General features: G+C 61.4%; 1 protein-coding gene across 1 annotated transcript; it reads left to right on the forward strand.

Annotated features, from left to right (window-relative positions):
- Window positions 1-1,342: 1,342 nt before the first annotated feature.
- SLC4A9 (solute carrier family 4, sodium bicarbonate cotransporter, member 9) lies at window positions 1,343-15,865 on the forward strand. Its single transcript, XM_010565991.1, has 20 exons — window positions 1,343-1,611; window positions 3,734-3,894; window positions 4,115-4,264; window positions 4,402-4,463; window positions 4,540-4,697; window positions 6,524-6,611; window positions 6,909-7,063; window positions 7,570-7,686; window positions 7,899-8,073; window positions 8,369-8,502; window positions 8,617-8,888; window positions 9,565-9,620; window positions 9,717-9,899; window positions 10,026-10,139; window positions 10,780-10,941; window positions 11,143-11,321; window positions 11,570-11,642; window positions 14,077-14,145; window positions 15,046-15,219; window positions 15,629-15,865. Exons 1-20 carry the CDS (start codon window positions 1,343-1,345, stop codon window positions 15,863-15,865), a joined length of 2,988 nt encoding a protein of 995 aa, XP_010564293.1.
- The last annotated feature ends 288 nt before the right edge of the window (window positions 15,866-16,153 follow it).

The raw sequence follows: 16,153 nt of genomic DNA on the forward strand, positions 1-16,153 counted from the left end.
GGGGTCTCCAAGGAGCCAGGGGTGGCCTAAGCCGAACCTGGTACCGCATGGCCAGGGGATGCCTCGGCACCCGGGGTGCCCTGGCATACCTTTGCCCCCACCATGCCGCAGGCTGCTGCCTTCAACCCTCCTGCCTGCACTAAAGGGGGGCAGGATGAGGCAGGCCCCATTGGGCAGCTGCTGGTGCTGGAGTGAAGCTGGTTGTGGGGCTGGAAGGAGACCTGGGAGTCAGCTATGAGGCAAGGGATGGGCACGGGTGAGGTTTGGTTGTACTTTGGGATAGCGGGGTTGATGAGGATGGGTGCCCCCCCAGCCCATGCGCTGCGAGGCAAGTACCAGCACCCCAGGGACCGGTGCGTGCCCACCCACACCCCGCTGAAACATGACTTCAGCTGCGGTGGTGCCTGGCCCTGTGCCCGCTCCTGGGGCTGAATCCTGCCCGGGGCCAGCGGGTTCCAGCACAAACCCACCTGTGCTGGCCGGGTGTTTGTGTTGCCTGCCGCCGTGTTTGCACTGCACACAACCCGGCTGTTTGTTTGCATGGAGCCAAGGGAGCCGGGCCCAGTGATGGCAGCGGTGGGCACGTCACAGGCAGAGCAAGCACGGGGCGCTGCTCTCCGCTGGCAGCACTGTGCTGGTTGTGCCATCTCCCCAAGCCTGGCAGGGTGATGCGGCTGTGCCCGCATCCTTCCTCCCTCCGTACGCTGCAACATCCGCTCACCTGCTGCAGCTCATGTAGACACCCTCCGCGCACCAGGATGGCTGCAGCCCTGATGCGCTCCTGGCCCTTGCCGTGACGCCCACCGCTGGCAGCATCCTCTTGCCCCACTCTGGATTTCCTCAGCGGTGACACATCCTTCCCCAGAGCATGTCCCCACATCCCTTTTCTCAGGAAGAGCTGCCACGAGGCCATGCCACCCCTTCTGCAGTGGGCACAGGCACACTGGCGCAGGCACCAACACTGCCACCGGCTGTCTGGGGTCGGCCTTGCCACCCCCTCGCCAAAACACTGTGGGGTGCGGGAGGGCTTGGGGACACGGTGCTCCCCTGAGAGCACCGGTGCAGCTTTGTCCACACGGCTTACTGGAAGGAGGCAGGGGGGTCCCCTGGTCTGTGGTGGGCAGCTAGAGTAGCAGTGGGTAGCAGGAGCTGGCCACGCTGGGACCCACAGGGCTGGCCCTGCTGCTTTGAGATCATTGTTTTGGGCTTGGCTCCCGTGTATTGGTTTGTGGCCAGTTTAAACTGGTTCACAGCTTTTATAAGGTGTGGGATGAGTGGGAACCTGCGAGTGCCAGCAGCTCCAGAGGGGACCCCACGCCTGTGGCTGCCAGTGCTTGTGGCCATGCGAGCCCACATGCCTGGGGAAGCCAGCATGGCTCTCCAGGCAGCAGACGCTCTCTCACAGCCCAGACCGGAGGGGAGCAACCCTGAAGCTCCCTACCAGGCTTTCGGCCACAGCAACTTCCCCTCCAGCATGGCCCCAGCAGCCGAGCGAGCTGGTGCCACCCTGCAGCAGGAGGAATGGGGGGATGCCACCTGCCCGCTGCTCTTCATCCAGCTCAACCAGCTACTCAGCACCCCGGCAGGGATGGAGTGGAGAGAGATGGCCAGGTAGGCACGCCTGCAATGGCCAAACTGCCTGGCAACACTTTGGGAAGCCTAAGCCCAGCTCTGATGGAGCCCACGGCATCTCCTAAGGCTGGTGGTTCCTCAACCTCAGCCCCAAAGCAGGGCTGCTTGCTGCCCTCTGCCCCCGCCGGTGCCTGCAGTGCTTCTGCCTGGCTTAGGGTGGCTCGTTTCATGGGAGAGAGCAGAGTGTGAGGCAGGGCGCAAGCAGTGACCCTGCACGGGCACAGCACCCTTGCTTCTTCTCCTGCCTTTGCGGCCTCACCAAGGCTCCAGTGGCTGTGCTGGGGCTGGGATGGTGCTTTGATGCTTTCGCCCCGCAGGCGACTGGGGGGTAAGTCAGGGCAAGCTTGTCTGGGGATGATGGGGCCCAACGGAGAGGAGCTGGGGCCAGCTGGGTGCTGGTGTGGGGCAGGAGCATGGCTGGGATGTCCCCACGCCCCACGCCGCCCCTCCACGGCTTGGCAGGGGCACAGGGCCACAGGGGTCTGGGGGCAGCAATAGGTCTGCCCCCAGGGTCGGAGGGTCTGGGAGGGGCAAAGCCAGCAGGCTGTGGCTGTGACGGCTCTCCCCAGCACCCAGCCCTCTTCTCCCTGGCACGGCTGCTCATCACCAGGAGCCTGCTATGCTGGGGCATGCTCTTCCCATGCAGCACGCCGAGCCACCCTGCAGCAGCGCGCCCACCCATGGGGACAAAGGGAAGCTCTGTCTGCTCCCGGCATTAAAATATTTGGCAGGGCCTGAGCATGGCAAACAGCTCAAGACACTTCTGTTTTGACTCTGGCATGCGCTGCCAATGGCAACCCCCAGTGCCAGCACAGCCTGGGGACGGGTGGGTTGGGAGCAGCCCTGCCGAGAAGGACTTGGGGGTACTGGTAGGTGACAGATGTCAGTAACAAGTGGCATCCCTCCAGGGTCCCTACTGGGATCAATACTATGTAATATCTTCATCAATGACATAGACAGTGGGATTGAGTGCACATCTACAGTGGACACCAAGCTGAGTGGTGTGGTTGACATGCCCGAGGGAAGGGATGTCATCCAGAGGGACCTTGGAGGACATGGACCCATGTGAACCTCACGAGGTTCAACAAGGCCAGGTGCAAGGTCCTGCAGCTGGGTGGGGGCAACCTCCAGTATCAATACAGGCTGGGGGGTGAAGGGACTGAGAACAGCCCTGCTGAGAAGGACTTGGGGATACTGGTGGGTGACAGATGGGACACGAGCTGGCAATGTGCGCTCGCAGCCCAGAAAGCCAAGCGTCTCCTGGGCTGCATCACAGGCAGCGTGGCCAGCAGGGCAACGGACGGGATTGTCCCCCTCTGCTCCGCTCTCCTGAGACTCCCCTGGGGCACTGCCTCCAGCTCTGGGGTCCCCAGCACAAGACAGACATGGATCTGTGAGAGCGGGGCCAGAGGAGGCCACCGAAATGGTCCGAGGGCTGGAACAGCTCTGCTATGGAGAGAGGCTGAGAGAGTTGGGGTTGTTCAGCCTGGAGAAGAGAAGGTTCTGGGAAGACCTTCTTACAGCCTTTCAATACCTAAAGGGGGCTTATAAGAAAGATGGAGAGAGACTTTTTACCAGGGCCTGCCGTCACAGGACAAGGGACAACAGTTCTGAACTGCAAGGGGGCAGGGTTAGGTTGGACAAAAGGAAGAAATGTTTTATGATGAGGATGGTGAGGCACTGGGACAGGTTGCTCACAGAGCTTGTGGCTGCCCCATCCCTGGAAGGGGTCAAGGTCAGGTTGGACGGGGCTTTGAGCAACCTGATCTAGTGGAAGATGTCCCTGCCCATGGTGAAGGGTTGGACTGGATGGTCTGGTGAACATCCCTTCCAACCCAAACCATTCTGTGATCCCATAAGTGGTGAAATCCCCCTGATCAGGAGATCGGAGCGAGGTGTGGACAGCAGGAATGGGGATGTGACCACTGAGGCTGCCCACCTGCCCCTGCTCCCTGAGCCTACTGCAGCCCCCTCTGAGCCCCCAACTTCCCCCCTCCCCGCTGGCAGTCCCATGCCACACTCAGAGATGGACCCAAGCTCTAGCTCCCACTGCCTGGCATGGGACTACCCTGCTGCTGACCCTGCACATCTCCCCGGGCAGGTGGATAAAGTTTGAGGAGAAGGTGGAGGATGGCGGGGAGCGCTGGAGTGCACCCCATGTCCCAGCCCTCCCCCTGCACAGCCTCTTCCAGCTGAGGACATGCCTGCAGAAGGCGACAATGCTCCTGGATCTGGATGCCCCCAGTTTCAAGGAAATAATCGGTACGTGGGGAATGCAAAGGTCACCTCCTGGGACAGGCTGATCACCAGAGAGGGACCAGGCCACCAGGAGGTCCCTGTATAAAAGCACTGATGCATGATAGCCAGGTACCTGGGGTGGCTGTCTGCTGCTCCAGCAAAGCCCCCGGGCAGGACTCCCTGGGCAGCCTCCCACCGGGCAGGACAACAGAGGGACTCAGGGCTGTCCCCATCCCTATTGCAGACAAGGCGCTTTCCGGGCAGCCCGAGGAAGCAGAACTGCAACCTGAGCTGAGGGAGCGCCTGGCAGCCCTCCTGCTCCGCCAGCCACGGCACCAGCCCACCAAATCCCTGCTGCGGCTCCTCGCCGAGCTCGGCCTCTCTCCCTGCCGAGGTAGGCACGGTGCCTGGCCATGGGTGGTGACATGGCTGTCCCACTGGGCATCTCTCTGCTGCCACCAGCCTGGGGCAAGACCTGTGCTAGCTGCTCAATTGCACATGTATCTTGCTGCTTTCTCCCTTTCTTTGCAGGGAAGGCCAAAATCTGGTCTGAGCCCGGAGCCCAACTCTCCGAAACACCTCTTAAGGAGCAGGTAAGGCAGGATGGAGCTGGACTGAGAGCAGCTGCTGCATCCCAAGTGCCAAGCTGCTGCATCCCTTTCCTTTCAGCTGAGAAATCGATTTAAGAAGAAGGTCCCGCTGGGGGCTGAAGCAGCCCACATTGCCGTAGGTGAAGTTGATTTCCTGGAGAAACCCTTCACTGCCTTCATCCGCCTCAGGCAAGGGGTGGCCCTTGGCTCGCTGGCTGAAGTTGCTCTCCCCAGCAGGTAAATGGAACACGGCTGATGGCCCTGTGCCCCCCTTCATCCCTGTCTCCCGCTCCCTCCTGCACAGGACAGGGTTTTGCTTGGCAAAAGCAAAGGGTACAGCACCCAATGTCACATGCAGTCCCAGAACCCTGGCTCACTGCTTCCCCTCCTGCTTTTCCCAGCTCCTTAGGAGTATCCCATGATGGGCTGAGATTGGAGTGGAGCATCTGTTGGGGATCCTGCGGGGGACATCCCCTGGGTTATCCCCACCTGGGCTCTGCATTCACTCTCCTCCTTATGAGGGTCTGGATGATCTCCACTTACTGCCCGGGAGCATGGGGGCTCGCAGCTGGGAAGGGACACAGGTTTGCAGGAGCCTCTTGCCCTCCTGCTGCCCATGATGCTCTCCGAAGTGGTGGGGTGGCTCTTGTGGCACTGTTGGCACAGGAGGAAAGGAGCAGGGCAGGAGGTTGAGGAATGCGTCATCTGAAGCCATAAGGGGAAACGGTCGGTGTGTCCCTTGAGCTGGGGACTCCCTTAGGGAGTGTGAGGAGGAGGCAGGCTGGGATCAGGAGGGACATTGCCACCTCCTGGTCACTCTGCCCAGAGCACCCACCCTCCCCGAGCTGGGTTGAGCAGGACATCCACCCACCTCCTGCTCTCTCCTTGGTGGGAGATGGGTGGCAGGTCGCTGGGGAGGCCCCGTGGGTCTCGAGAGGCTCACAACAACCCCTTGCTCTGTATTTCCCTCCACCAAACAGGAGGGGAAGGAGAGCTTGTTCCTACCCATCCCTTTGCCCGTGGTGCCATCCCCTTTGCCGACCGCCCTGGGCTGTCCCGTGGGTGCGGCCACCATCTCGGGGCTATCTCCCACCCAGGTCCATCTCTAGGATCCTAAGGTTTTCTCATTGCCTTGATGAAGATGCCTAGGTGAAAGCAATCCCAGGTGGCTACTGTCACCTCCCGACCCCTCAGAAAAGGCTCTGGGAGGCCTCCAGCACTGATGCCACACATCAGGGCTGCAGCAGGTTCTGTCAAGCCACCTTCAGCCCTGCTCGTGCTGTCAAAGGAGTTTCCCTACCCCCTCTCTGCAGGTTTGGTCAGGGTGCGATGACTGGAACTCCTCCACAGCCTTGGGGTACCAGGACTGTAACTGTTTTTGCCAGTTTTGGAAAGAAGTGGAGGGTTTGGTTAAATATTTGGATGGGCTGTCCCTCTGGAGACCTTCTTATTTTGCAGCACCCTTTGAGGTGTGGGATTTTAGCCATAGTTCTTCAACAACTCTGAGCCCTCTTTCCGATCTCCTCCCATGTCCCCATAGTCCTATCAAACCTGCTGCCCATGCAGCTGGCAAGTTCTCCTTCCAGATGCTAATGGTCCTGCATCCTGCCTGCAAGCAACATTCCCATGAGCATGACCCCATGATAGCCCCAGTCAGACCTTGACCCCACAGACATCCCCATCCCAGAGCTTGACCCCACAGATACCCCCAGCTGAGAACGTGACCCCACAGACATCCCCAGCTGAGGATGTCTCCTTCTCTGCCCCCAAGACCCGTTGTCCCCCTGCCCCCAGCCCAGGCTTCTACAGACCCTGTGATCCAGCCAGAGTCCTGGTGGTCCCATGGTCTCCCATGGGGTTTCCATGCAGTGGGCAGCAGACACGTATCTTGTCTCCTGTCCCCCACCCCCTGCTTAGGGTGGCCACCCCTTAGGGTGGCAGCAGCCCCCACAAGCCTACCCGGCTGCCAACCCCAGCATCCCCGCAGCACCATGGTCTCCCCTGGGAGAAGCATCCCTCGGCGAAGAGAGGGCTGCTCAGGGGATGCGCTGTCTCACCTGCAGGTTCCTCTTCATTCTGCTGGGTCCCCGAGCCAAAGTGAAAGCTTACCACGAGGTTGGCAGGGCCATGGCCACGCTGCTGATGGATGAGGTGAGCCTGGTGTAGCACCCATGGGTGGGATGGGCCTGGGATGAGGCCTAGGCTGAGGACGCTGGGGCTCCTCTCCTCTGCAGGCTGCAGCAGAGGAGGCAAAGGATAGGGCAAGCAGGTGGCCTCCCTTGCCCAGGATAAGAAAACAAAGGTTTAGGGTGGGTCTGTAGGATGTAGGTGCACCCGTTGCACCGAGGTGGGCGGGTGCCTTTCTTGGTGATGGCTGCAGGCTGGGAGGAAGGCTCCGAGTGGCTGAATGCAGGGACGTGGTGGCTAAACCATGGCATCTCCCTGCAGCTCTTCCAAAGGGTTGCCCGGCAGGCTGAGCACCGAGAGGACCTCACTGCAGGGATGGAGGTGTTCCTGGATGAGCTGACTGTGCTTCCTCCCAGGAAATGGGACCCCAGTGCCCGAATTCCTCCACTGAGCTGTCTGCTGTCTCCTCACAGGAGGTAGGCTGGAGGGAGGGCACCCACAGCCTCTGCCAGCCCCTCTGCAGGTAGAGACCTCTGTCTGTGACACTGAAATCTCCATCTCCATGGGGGATGAAGCCACCCAGGAGCCAGCCTTTGCCAATGGGGTCCTCCCAGCCAAGCCCCTCTACAGCTCCAGCTGATGACAACAGCTCTGCTCCCCACTGCTGTTGGTCCTGCTGTCCCACTTGGCAGGGGATGGCAAAACCGCCCCACGTGTCCTTCCTGCAGGAGCTGCTGGGAATGTCATGTTTGGGTTGGAAGGGACCTTTGAAGATCACCTAGTCCAATCTCCCCATCTCTCCTCCTCCTCCTGACCTTTCTCCTCCTCCTCATTATCAGGGGATACACGAGGTCCTCCCAGCCCTGCTTGCACCCCTGTCCCCTCTCCATCTTCCCTGTCCCCTCATAGCATCCCCTAGACGCAGCTGGGTCCTGAGGGCTCCAACCTGAAGCCTGTTGGCTCAGGTTCTGGTCTGCCACAGGACCACCATCCACCTGCCAGATCAGCAGTCCCACAGCAACGGGAACATGGCAGCAGCTGGGGACAGAGCCAGCCTGAGGCACCCGTGCTCCAGGGAGGAGCTGGAGAGGACGGGCAGGTGGGTGCCGGGAAGGACAAGGATGGTGAGACGTGAAGCAGGATGCTGAATTCGGGGCAGGGTGCTGGCTCTCCCCAGCACATGGGGCTACCACGTCCAAACCACTTTGGGCTGGTGTCTTCTGGGGAAGGGACTGTCCCCTGCCTTGCAGCTCTCAGGGGGTGATGGCTGGCTGGCAGAGGCTGCTCTGAGATTTCCATCCACTGCCCCAGGCTTTTTGGGGGGCTGCTGCGAGACATCCGGAGGAAGGCACCATGGTATGGCAGCGACTTCTCTGACGCCCTGCACCCCCAGTGCCTCTCGGCGGTGCTCTACATCTACCTGGCAACGGTCACCAACGCCATCACTTTTGGGGGCATGCTGGGGGATGCAACTGCCAACATGCAGGTCGGTGCGGCCACGGGGTGTCCCACACCAACCCCACTCAGCCCAGCCCGTGGGTCTCCTGGGTGCCCACCTCCCACCAGTGCCCGGGGAACCAGTGGTGCCCCTGGGGCATCCTGAGCATCACCCGAATCCTGCATCCTTCCCTGGCCTCTGCAGTCCCTGAGCACTGACCCTGCACCCTGCAGTGGAGGGAGGTGTGGGCAGCTGCCTGCAGCTGTGCTGCTGTGGAGGACAGGCCTGGGACCCCCATCCCTGCCACGTGACTGGCGCCTGGCACCCCTTCCCTGCATTTCAGGGGGTGCTGGAGAGCTTCCTGGGCACGGCCTTTGCCGGCTCCATCTTCTGCCTCTTTTCTGGCCAGCCCCTGACCATCCTGAGCAGCACTGGCCCCATGCTGGTCTTTGAGCGCCTCCTCTTCTCCTTCAGCCAGTAAGTACCCTGCCAGGGACGGTTCCTTGGGCCACCATCCCCTGGCTGGGGCATGGGCCCCCATCATGCCAGGCGGGTGTCATTGCTGAGGCTTTGGGTCATTCTTCCCACCAGGGACCACAGCCTGGACTACTTGGAGTTTCGCCTCTGGATTGGGCTCTGGGTGGCCTTTTTTGGCGTGGTCTTGGTGGCCACCGAGGCCAGCCACCTGGTGCGGTACTTCACCCGCTTCACAGAGGAAGGCTTCTGTGCCCTCATCAGCTTGATATTCATCTATGACTCCCTGAAGAAGATGCTGAGCCTGGCGGATGCCTTCCCCATCAACTGGCAGTACCGGCTGGACAACGTCACCTCCTACAGTTGCATCTGCAACTTGTCCAGCCCCGGTGAGCCCAAGCAGCTGTGCAGTTGGTGGGAAACAGGAGGCTGCCACACTGGGAGCCCACTGGGACCCAGCTGCCTGACTAGATGGCAGAAGACGCTGGAGGAGGAGGAGGCTGCTCAATCCCATCCTCGCCTGCCCGGCCACATCGGCACTCCACTCCTCTCCATGCCATCTGTCCATCCATCTCTGCCTGCCAGCACTGCCCAGGCACTGGGCAGGGCAGTGCCAGGAACAAGGAGAGCCTGGGTCCGGCTCCCATGGCTCCAGGATGGAGGATGGCAGGGGTTGGATGTGGGCACCTGGGTGGGTTTGTGCTGCTGTTTCCAGCCTGGTCTGTAAATCACAGGGTGGTTCTTGGGGCCTGAAGAGGTGTCCACACTGATCCTGCAAATGAGACCCACACCGTGTACCAAAAGTATCAGTGCTGGGCACGGCCTGGGGCTGCTGATGCCTCTGAGTGGCTGGTGCTTTAGCCAAGCCCTTCACAGGGGCATCCCCCCTTGGTGCTCCCTGGGCATCTGCTGGTGCCGGGGCCTCAGCGGTCCCATGGGGCACCATCTAGCACCCTGAGCCCTTGGGGAGAGCCTGGGGAGCTGCCCCGATGGCAGTGCAGTCCCAGTCATCCCTGATGGAGCATCCCCATGGTGCTGGCACTCTGACCCCCCATCCCCTTGCAGGTCACAGCTCCGCAGGGAATGACACACCGCTCCCCTCGCCCCTGGCCCCCCTGCAGGTACAGCCCCTGCTCCCGGGCGGTTGGGCGAGGGGCTGGGGTGGGCCAGAGGTGTCCATGCGTGACCCCTCCTCGCTCCCTGCCCTGTCCCCACAGCCTCCTGCTGCCCCGGCTGGGCTGAGCAGGACCCAGTGCCTGGGTCGAGGCGGGCACCTCCTGGGGACCAGCTGCCAGTATGTGCCTGATGTCACCCTCGTCTCCTTCCTGCTCTTTGGGGGCACTTTCCTCTCCTGCACTGCACTCAAGCGCTTCAGGAGCAGCCGCTACTTCCCTGCGGGGGTGAGCATCCTTTGGCCACCCTGGCTGCATGGCCACCTGTCCTGGTGATGTGGGGATGGCTCCGGGGGTGTTCCTGGGGCAGCCCCCCGCCCCGGCCAGCCCAGGACAAGTCCTCTCCATCTGCAGGTACGGAAGCTGGTAAGCGACTTCGCCATCATCCTGGCCATCCTCGCCTCCTGTGCCGTCGATGCCGCCCTGGGCCTGGAGACCCCCAAGCTCCTTGTCCCCAGTGAGCTGAAGGTGCTGGTGGGGTGGGCATGGCGCTGTCAGGGAGCGGGTCTGTGCCCCCCACAGTGGCCATCCTGCCGTGCTGCTGCTGTCCTTCCCACCGCTGGGTCCAGGCCTACAGGGATGTGGGCTGCACCCCAGCAAACAAGAAGGGGTTGAACCACAGCCGATCCTACACTCTGTAAATAACCTGGCTCGGCCCTGGACTAACCACGTCATGGTACAGCTCACACCGGAGCAAGAGCCACAGGCTCAAGTCCAGGCTTGGGCTCCCCGCCCTGGGTGTGGAGCGGAGCTGGCAGCACCTCAGAGCAGCTCGTGCTCGCTGCCATCTCCTTGGCGTTGCCATCATCAACGCCCAGTGCCACCTCTTCCACCCGCTCCTGGGGGCATGTGCCCGGCTCCTGGCTTGCACTGCCCAGGAGCAACCCCCTGCTCTGCCACAGCCGGGGTGTCCTCATGGGGGCTGGTGGGTCATACTTCCCAGAAGCATCCCCAGGACGAGAGAGGATGCTTTTCCTCTCCCTGGGTGGAGCATCCCTGCGTGCCCAGAGGGCTCCAGCCTGGGGACCCAGGCCTGGTCCTGTCACCCAGCTGTGCTGCAGACCCCACAGGCGGGTGGCAGCTGTCATGACCCTTCTGCTCTCCGCAGCCCACGAACCCAGTGCGGGGCTGGATCGTCTTCCCCTTTGGAGCAAATCCGTGGTGGGTCTGCCTGGTGTCCGTGGTGCCTGCTGTCCTTGTCACCATCCTCATTTTCATGGACCAGCAGATCACAGCTGTCATCCTTAACCGCAGGGAGTACAAGCTGCAGGTGAGCAGGGGACAGGGGATAGGGCAGGACCCAGCCTACAGGGAGGACCCAGGTCCCGGCCGGACCCTGTGGGCCAGGGGGGCAGCCAGGGGAAAGTGGCACCCCAAACTGGCTGGCAAGGTGCGAAGACCCCACTACTGCCCCTCTGATGCTGCCGGGGGAGACGGCTTGCCCCCAGCCCCGCTGCCTCTCCCACTGCAGAAAGGAGCAGGCTTTCACCTGGACCTCCTCTGCGTCTCCCTCCTGATGGTCGTCACCTCCGCCACCGGCCTCCCCTGGTATGTCTCAGCCACTGTCATCTCCCTGGCACACATGGAGAGCCTGAGGAAGGAGAGCGCAACCTCGGCCCCCGGCGAGCACCCCGAGTTCCTGGGCATCAGGTACGCAACGAGCCTGGGCCCCGCTCTGGGGGAGCCCCTGCTGCAGAGCCAGGAGGCAGCAGGGCCGTGCCCACGCTGGCCGGCAGATCCGGCTTTGGGGCTGCTTGTGTCTCCCTGGGGATGCCACCAGTCCCCGTGGCCATCAAAGCTGAAAAGAGCAGAGACCCCGGGGGCCAGGAGGGCAGGCAGGGGCTGCGGGCTCCCAAAGGACCCCAGGGCACCCACAACACCTGCGCTGCTGCCCACAGGGAGCAGAGGCTGACCGGCCTGGCCGTCTTCGTCCTGACGGGAGTCTCTGTGTTCATGGCACCCGTTCTCAAGGTAGGGAGCCTGGCTGCTGGGTTTGGCCTCTTTTCCAAGGCGGGGGTGTGGCCATATCCCGTAAGGCTGGAAGGTTCCTAACCCCACCATCCCTTATCCCATCAATCCATCGCAGGAAGCCTGGCCGGCAGGTAGGGATCTGTGCGCTGTGTGGGAAGGAGCTGGGCAAAGTGTTTGGCTTGAGTGCCGCAGGAGGGCTGGCACACCAGCACACTGCTGCCCTGTGTCAGCTGGCCGGCCTCCCTGTGGGCATCGGGGTCCCCTGCAGTACCCAAACACACCCCACCACTACCCTCCACACCGCCACATGGGGAGCAGAGCCTGGGTGATGTTGGTTCTCGCCTGCCGCTGCTGCCACATTAGGCAGAGCCCCACCAGGGTACCCCTGGCCACATCTGGATTACATGGGGGTAGGCAGGAGATCCTTTTTCCTCCACCTCTGCCCTCACCTCTGAGGACGGCCTTGTAAAGCCTTTGATACTGCCCCCCACAACATTCTTAGCTTCATATTGGAAAGATATGGGATCGATGGATGGACTGTTAGATGGATAAGGAATTGGCTGGATGGCCGCATCCAAAAAGTTACAGTCAGTGCCTCAATGTCCAAGTGGAAACCAGTAATGAGCGGCGTCCCTCCAGGGTCCCTACTGGGATCAATACTACGTAATATCTTCATCAATGACATAGACAGTGGGATTGAGTGCACATCTACAGTGGACACCAAGCTGAGTGGTGTGGTTGACACGCCCGAGGGAAGGGATGTCATCCAGAGGGACCTTGGAGGACATGGACCCATGTGAACCTCACGAGGTTCAACAAGGCCAGGTGCAAGGTCCTGCAGCTGGGTGGGGGCAACCTCCAGTATCAATACAGGCTGGGGGATGAAGGGACTGAGAACAGCCCTGCTGAGAAGGACTTGGGGATACTGGTGGGTGACAGATGGGACACGAGCTGGCAATGTGCGCTCGCAGCCCAGAAAGCCAAGCGTCTCCTGGGCTGCATCACAGGCAGCGTGGCCAGCAGGGCAACGGACGGGATTGTCCCCCTCTGCTCCGCTCTCCTGAGACTCCCCTGGGGCACTGCCTCCAGCTCTGGGGTCCCCAGCACAAGACAGACATGGATCTGTGAGAGCGGGGCCAGAGGAGGCCACCGAAATGGTCCGAGGGCTGGAACAGCTCTGCTATGGAGAGAGGCTGAGAGAGTTGGGGTTGTTCAGCCTGGAGAAGAGAAGGTTCTGGGAAGACCTTCTTACAGCCTTTCAATACCTAAAGGGGGCTTATAAGAAAGATGGAGAGAGACTTTTTCCCAGGGCCTGCCGTCACAGGACAAGGGACAACAGTTCTGAACTGCAAGGGGGCAGGGTTAGGTTGGACAAAAGGAAGAAATGTTTTATGATGAGGATGGTGAGGCACTGGGACAGGTTGCTCACAGAGCTTGTGGCTGCCCCATCCCTGGAAGGGTTCAAGGTCAGGTTGGACGGGGCTTTGAGCAACCTGATCTAGTGGAAGATGTCCCTGCCCATGGTGAAGGGTTGGACTGGATGGTCTGGTGAACGTCCCTTCCAACCCAAACCATTCTGTGATTTTGTGGTGGAGAAACCAGAGACCAAGCCTGCCTGGTCCTCCCTCTCCCTTTGCAGCAGGTGGCGAGATGCAGGTCAGTGAGTGGTGTCTGTGGGATTTGGGAGCCTCGGCCAGAGAAAATCTTCTTGCCTCCCCAGCCCCAGGATGAGTCTGGCTTGGTCCTTCATGCAAGGATGCATCTGCCCTTATAACTCCCCCTGCCACACCTGCGGCAGCCCCAGGACTCGCAGTTACCTCCTGCCTCAGGAATGTGGGTTGATGCTTCCTCTCAAACGGCCCTGGTGTGATGCCAGGGAAGCCAACCCAGCCCTGGCCAGTCCCTGTGTCCTTGGTGGAATCCAGGGGGAGCAGCAAATGACCCCCTTCTCCCTCCTTGCCTGCCTAGGCTTGGGAGAAAACCAAACCATGCTGAGCAGCACAGAGGGCAGGAGCTAGATCACAGTTGCAGAGGAGGTAAAAAGGAAAGCGATGTGCCAGGGAGGCAGGAACCCCCCAGCATTTATAGCCATAAGCCGTATCTCCAACTGGCTTGGCGTCGTGTTCTCCATCTCCAGCCTGGATTGCTCCTACCATGGGCTGGAAAACAGGGCAAGGAACTTGGTGCATGTTTCCCCTCTCTGAAGACTGCAATGTCCCTGCAGGAGCAGCGTAGCCAGGAGCACATCTGGGCTTTAAAGCCCTCGAAGCCAAAAGATAAGCAAAAAGCCATGAAATTAAACTGGGCTGTTGGAAATGAAGGAAGCAAATGCTGCAGCCACATGTGCAGGCTTTTACACAGGAGAGGATGCTCAGCAAGCGCAGTCCCCTCGGGGAATTGCGCCCTGCTGACCCCTCACCCTGCTGTTTTGCAGCACATCCCGATGCCGGTGCTGTATGGGGTCTTTCTGCACATGGGGGTGGCGGCACTGAACAGCATCCAGGTGAGCGGGGGCTATGCCGGGGGTGCTGGTGGGGTCTGTTTTGGCAATGAGGGGGCTTGCTCAATACCAGCTCTCACTGTGCAGCAGAGCCTGGATTTTATCTCTGCATGATGTGCAGCCTGGTACGCGGGTTGGTTCCCTGCCAGGCCCAGGGCAAGGAGGGACACAGGGACCTTCCTGGGGCAGCGAAAAGGGAAAGGGAGGTGCCTGCAATGCTGAGGAGCACAAGTGACTTCTGCACTGATGGATCAGGTGGCTTGGGAGAAGTGGAGGGACCAGTAGATAACCCAGACTTGCTCTCAAAGCTGCAGGGATGTCCCCATCTGGGAGCTGCAGGCAGAGCTGGGACCTGCTGGTCCTTTGGTCCTGGCATTGCTGCTGATGTGCCAGCTCTGTTCCTCTCCCGAGAAACCCACAGAGGGGTAAAAAATCCCCACTCCAGAAATACCTACCCCTTTTTTTCCTCTAAACAGTACATTTTCCTTGCAATTACCCTGCTCTGGATGACAGGCTGGGAAACCCCTTCCACCCCTCCCTCCGCTTGGGGAATCCAGGGTTGTGCTCTGGCAAAGGCAGCAGCAGTTTCCTGCATGCAGGGAAAGGGATCAAGGTGTTGTTATTGCTCAATTAACCCTTTAAGACAAGCCTGAGCCCTTTCTAGATGTCTGCCTGGAAAGCACTCCCCTGGCCTGGCTTGATGCTGGTACCAAGACCCCTAGTCTTGCAGACAAATTCACCCACCCAGGCATCATGCTGGCGGTCAGGGCAGACAGCAGGAAGACCGAACTGCAAAAAGAATGGCGAAAACCCATCCTGCCAGCCCTGGTCCCAAGAGGGAGGTGGGTGAGAGCTGCCTGAAAGCTGGAGGTGTGTGACCCACATCCCATCCTCTTGCTACAGCTCACAGACCGTGTGCGGCTGCTCCTGATACCAGCCAAGCACCAGCCAGACCTCGCCTACCTCCGCCACGTGCCTCTGCGCAGAGTGCACCTCTTCACCATCATCCAGCTGCTGTGCCTGGCCCTGCTCTGGGTCCTGAAGTCCACCATGGCCGCTATTATTTTCCCAGTGATGGTATGATGACCCTTTTCATTGGGTGGCACTACTTCGGTGCCGGGCTGGGTGCTGCCCACACGTGCCCTGAGCGTCGCTGGAGCCCTGGTGCTCGCCTTGGGCAAGGGTGCAGGTGCTGCCCTGGCGGGCAGCGTACGTGGCTGCTCAGACCCCCGAGAGCCAGTGGGGTCCCTGCAGGGCCACAACACGCCTTGGCCGCCAGCCTTCACCTCCTGGGTTGGGGCCGCCACCGCTTTGCAGGCGTTGTGCAAGCATCGTCCCCTGGGCCCAAGCCAGGAGAGGTGATGTGCCACCTCCCTGGCATTTACCGGGGGGATGGAGGGGGTGCGAGAGGCACCACGCTGCCTGTTGCCTGGCCCCCAGCCCCAAGCACTGTGCAATGCTGATCCATGCTTCGCCCTGGTCCCAGCTGCTGGCGCTGGTGGGGATCCGGAAAGGACTGGAGCGCATCTTCTCCCCGCGCGACCTGAGCTGGCTGGACAGCCTCCTGCCCGAAACGGCCAGGAAGGAGGCAGAGGGGAAACAGCCTGGGAATCGGAAGGAAGAAAGCAACAGCGAGGAGGTGGGCGACGTCCTGGGCGCTACGCTCGTCCACGGCCGTCGCTGGGGATGCTTTGGTGCGGGGGCTGAACTGGGCCAGAGCTAAGGACCGAGCTGCCCGGCGGGGCTGCAGCTGGCGGCGCGGTGGGAGCACGGGCCGGGCGCGCTGCCAGCCTCGTCCCCCTCTCGCTTCTCCCTCCAGTCTGAGCTGATGCATCGCCAGGGACCAGAGATAAACGTCCCCGGGACCTAGGAGGGCAGCCGGGACAGGGCGAGGCGGGGAGGCCGCGGCTGGGGCCCGCCCGCCGGATCCCGCCCGGCTCGGCAGACGCGGGGCGCCGTCGAACCTCGGCCCGGTCTGGGTCCGAAGGGACCTTCGCAGACCAGCCGGGCC

This window comes from Haliaeetus leucocephalus, unplaced genomic scaffold, assembly GCF_000737465.1.
Source record: "Haliaeetus leucocephalus isolate CR32 unplaced genomic scaffold, Haliaeetus_leucocephalus-4.0 Scaffold199, whole genome shotgun sequence".
Classification (NCBI taxonomy): domain Eukaryota; kingdom Metazoa; phylum Chordata; class Aves; order Accipitriformes; family Accipitridae; genus Haliaeetus; species Haliaeetus leucocephalus.

What these genes read in the sequence shown, in the direction of transcription:
- SLC4A9 (XM_010565991.1), top strand. Translation starts at nt 1,343, where the DNA reads ATGCGAGCCCACATGCCTGGGGAAGCCAGCATGGCTCTCCAGGCAGCA. An exon ending in CTGCTGTCTCCTCACAGGAG is followed by an intron (nt 7,064 to 7,569) that starts GTAGGCTGGAGG and finishes GGTCTGCCACAG; the next exon opens with GACCACCATCCACCTGCCAG. An exon ending in TTGTCCCCAGTGAGCTGAAG is followed by an intron (nt 10,140 to 10,779) that starts GTGCTGGTGGGG and finishes TGCTCTCCGCAG; the next exon opens with CCCACGAACCCAGTGCGGGG.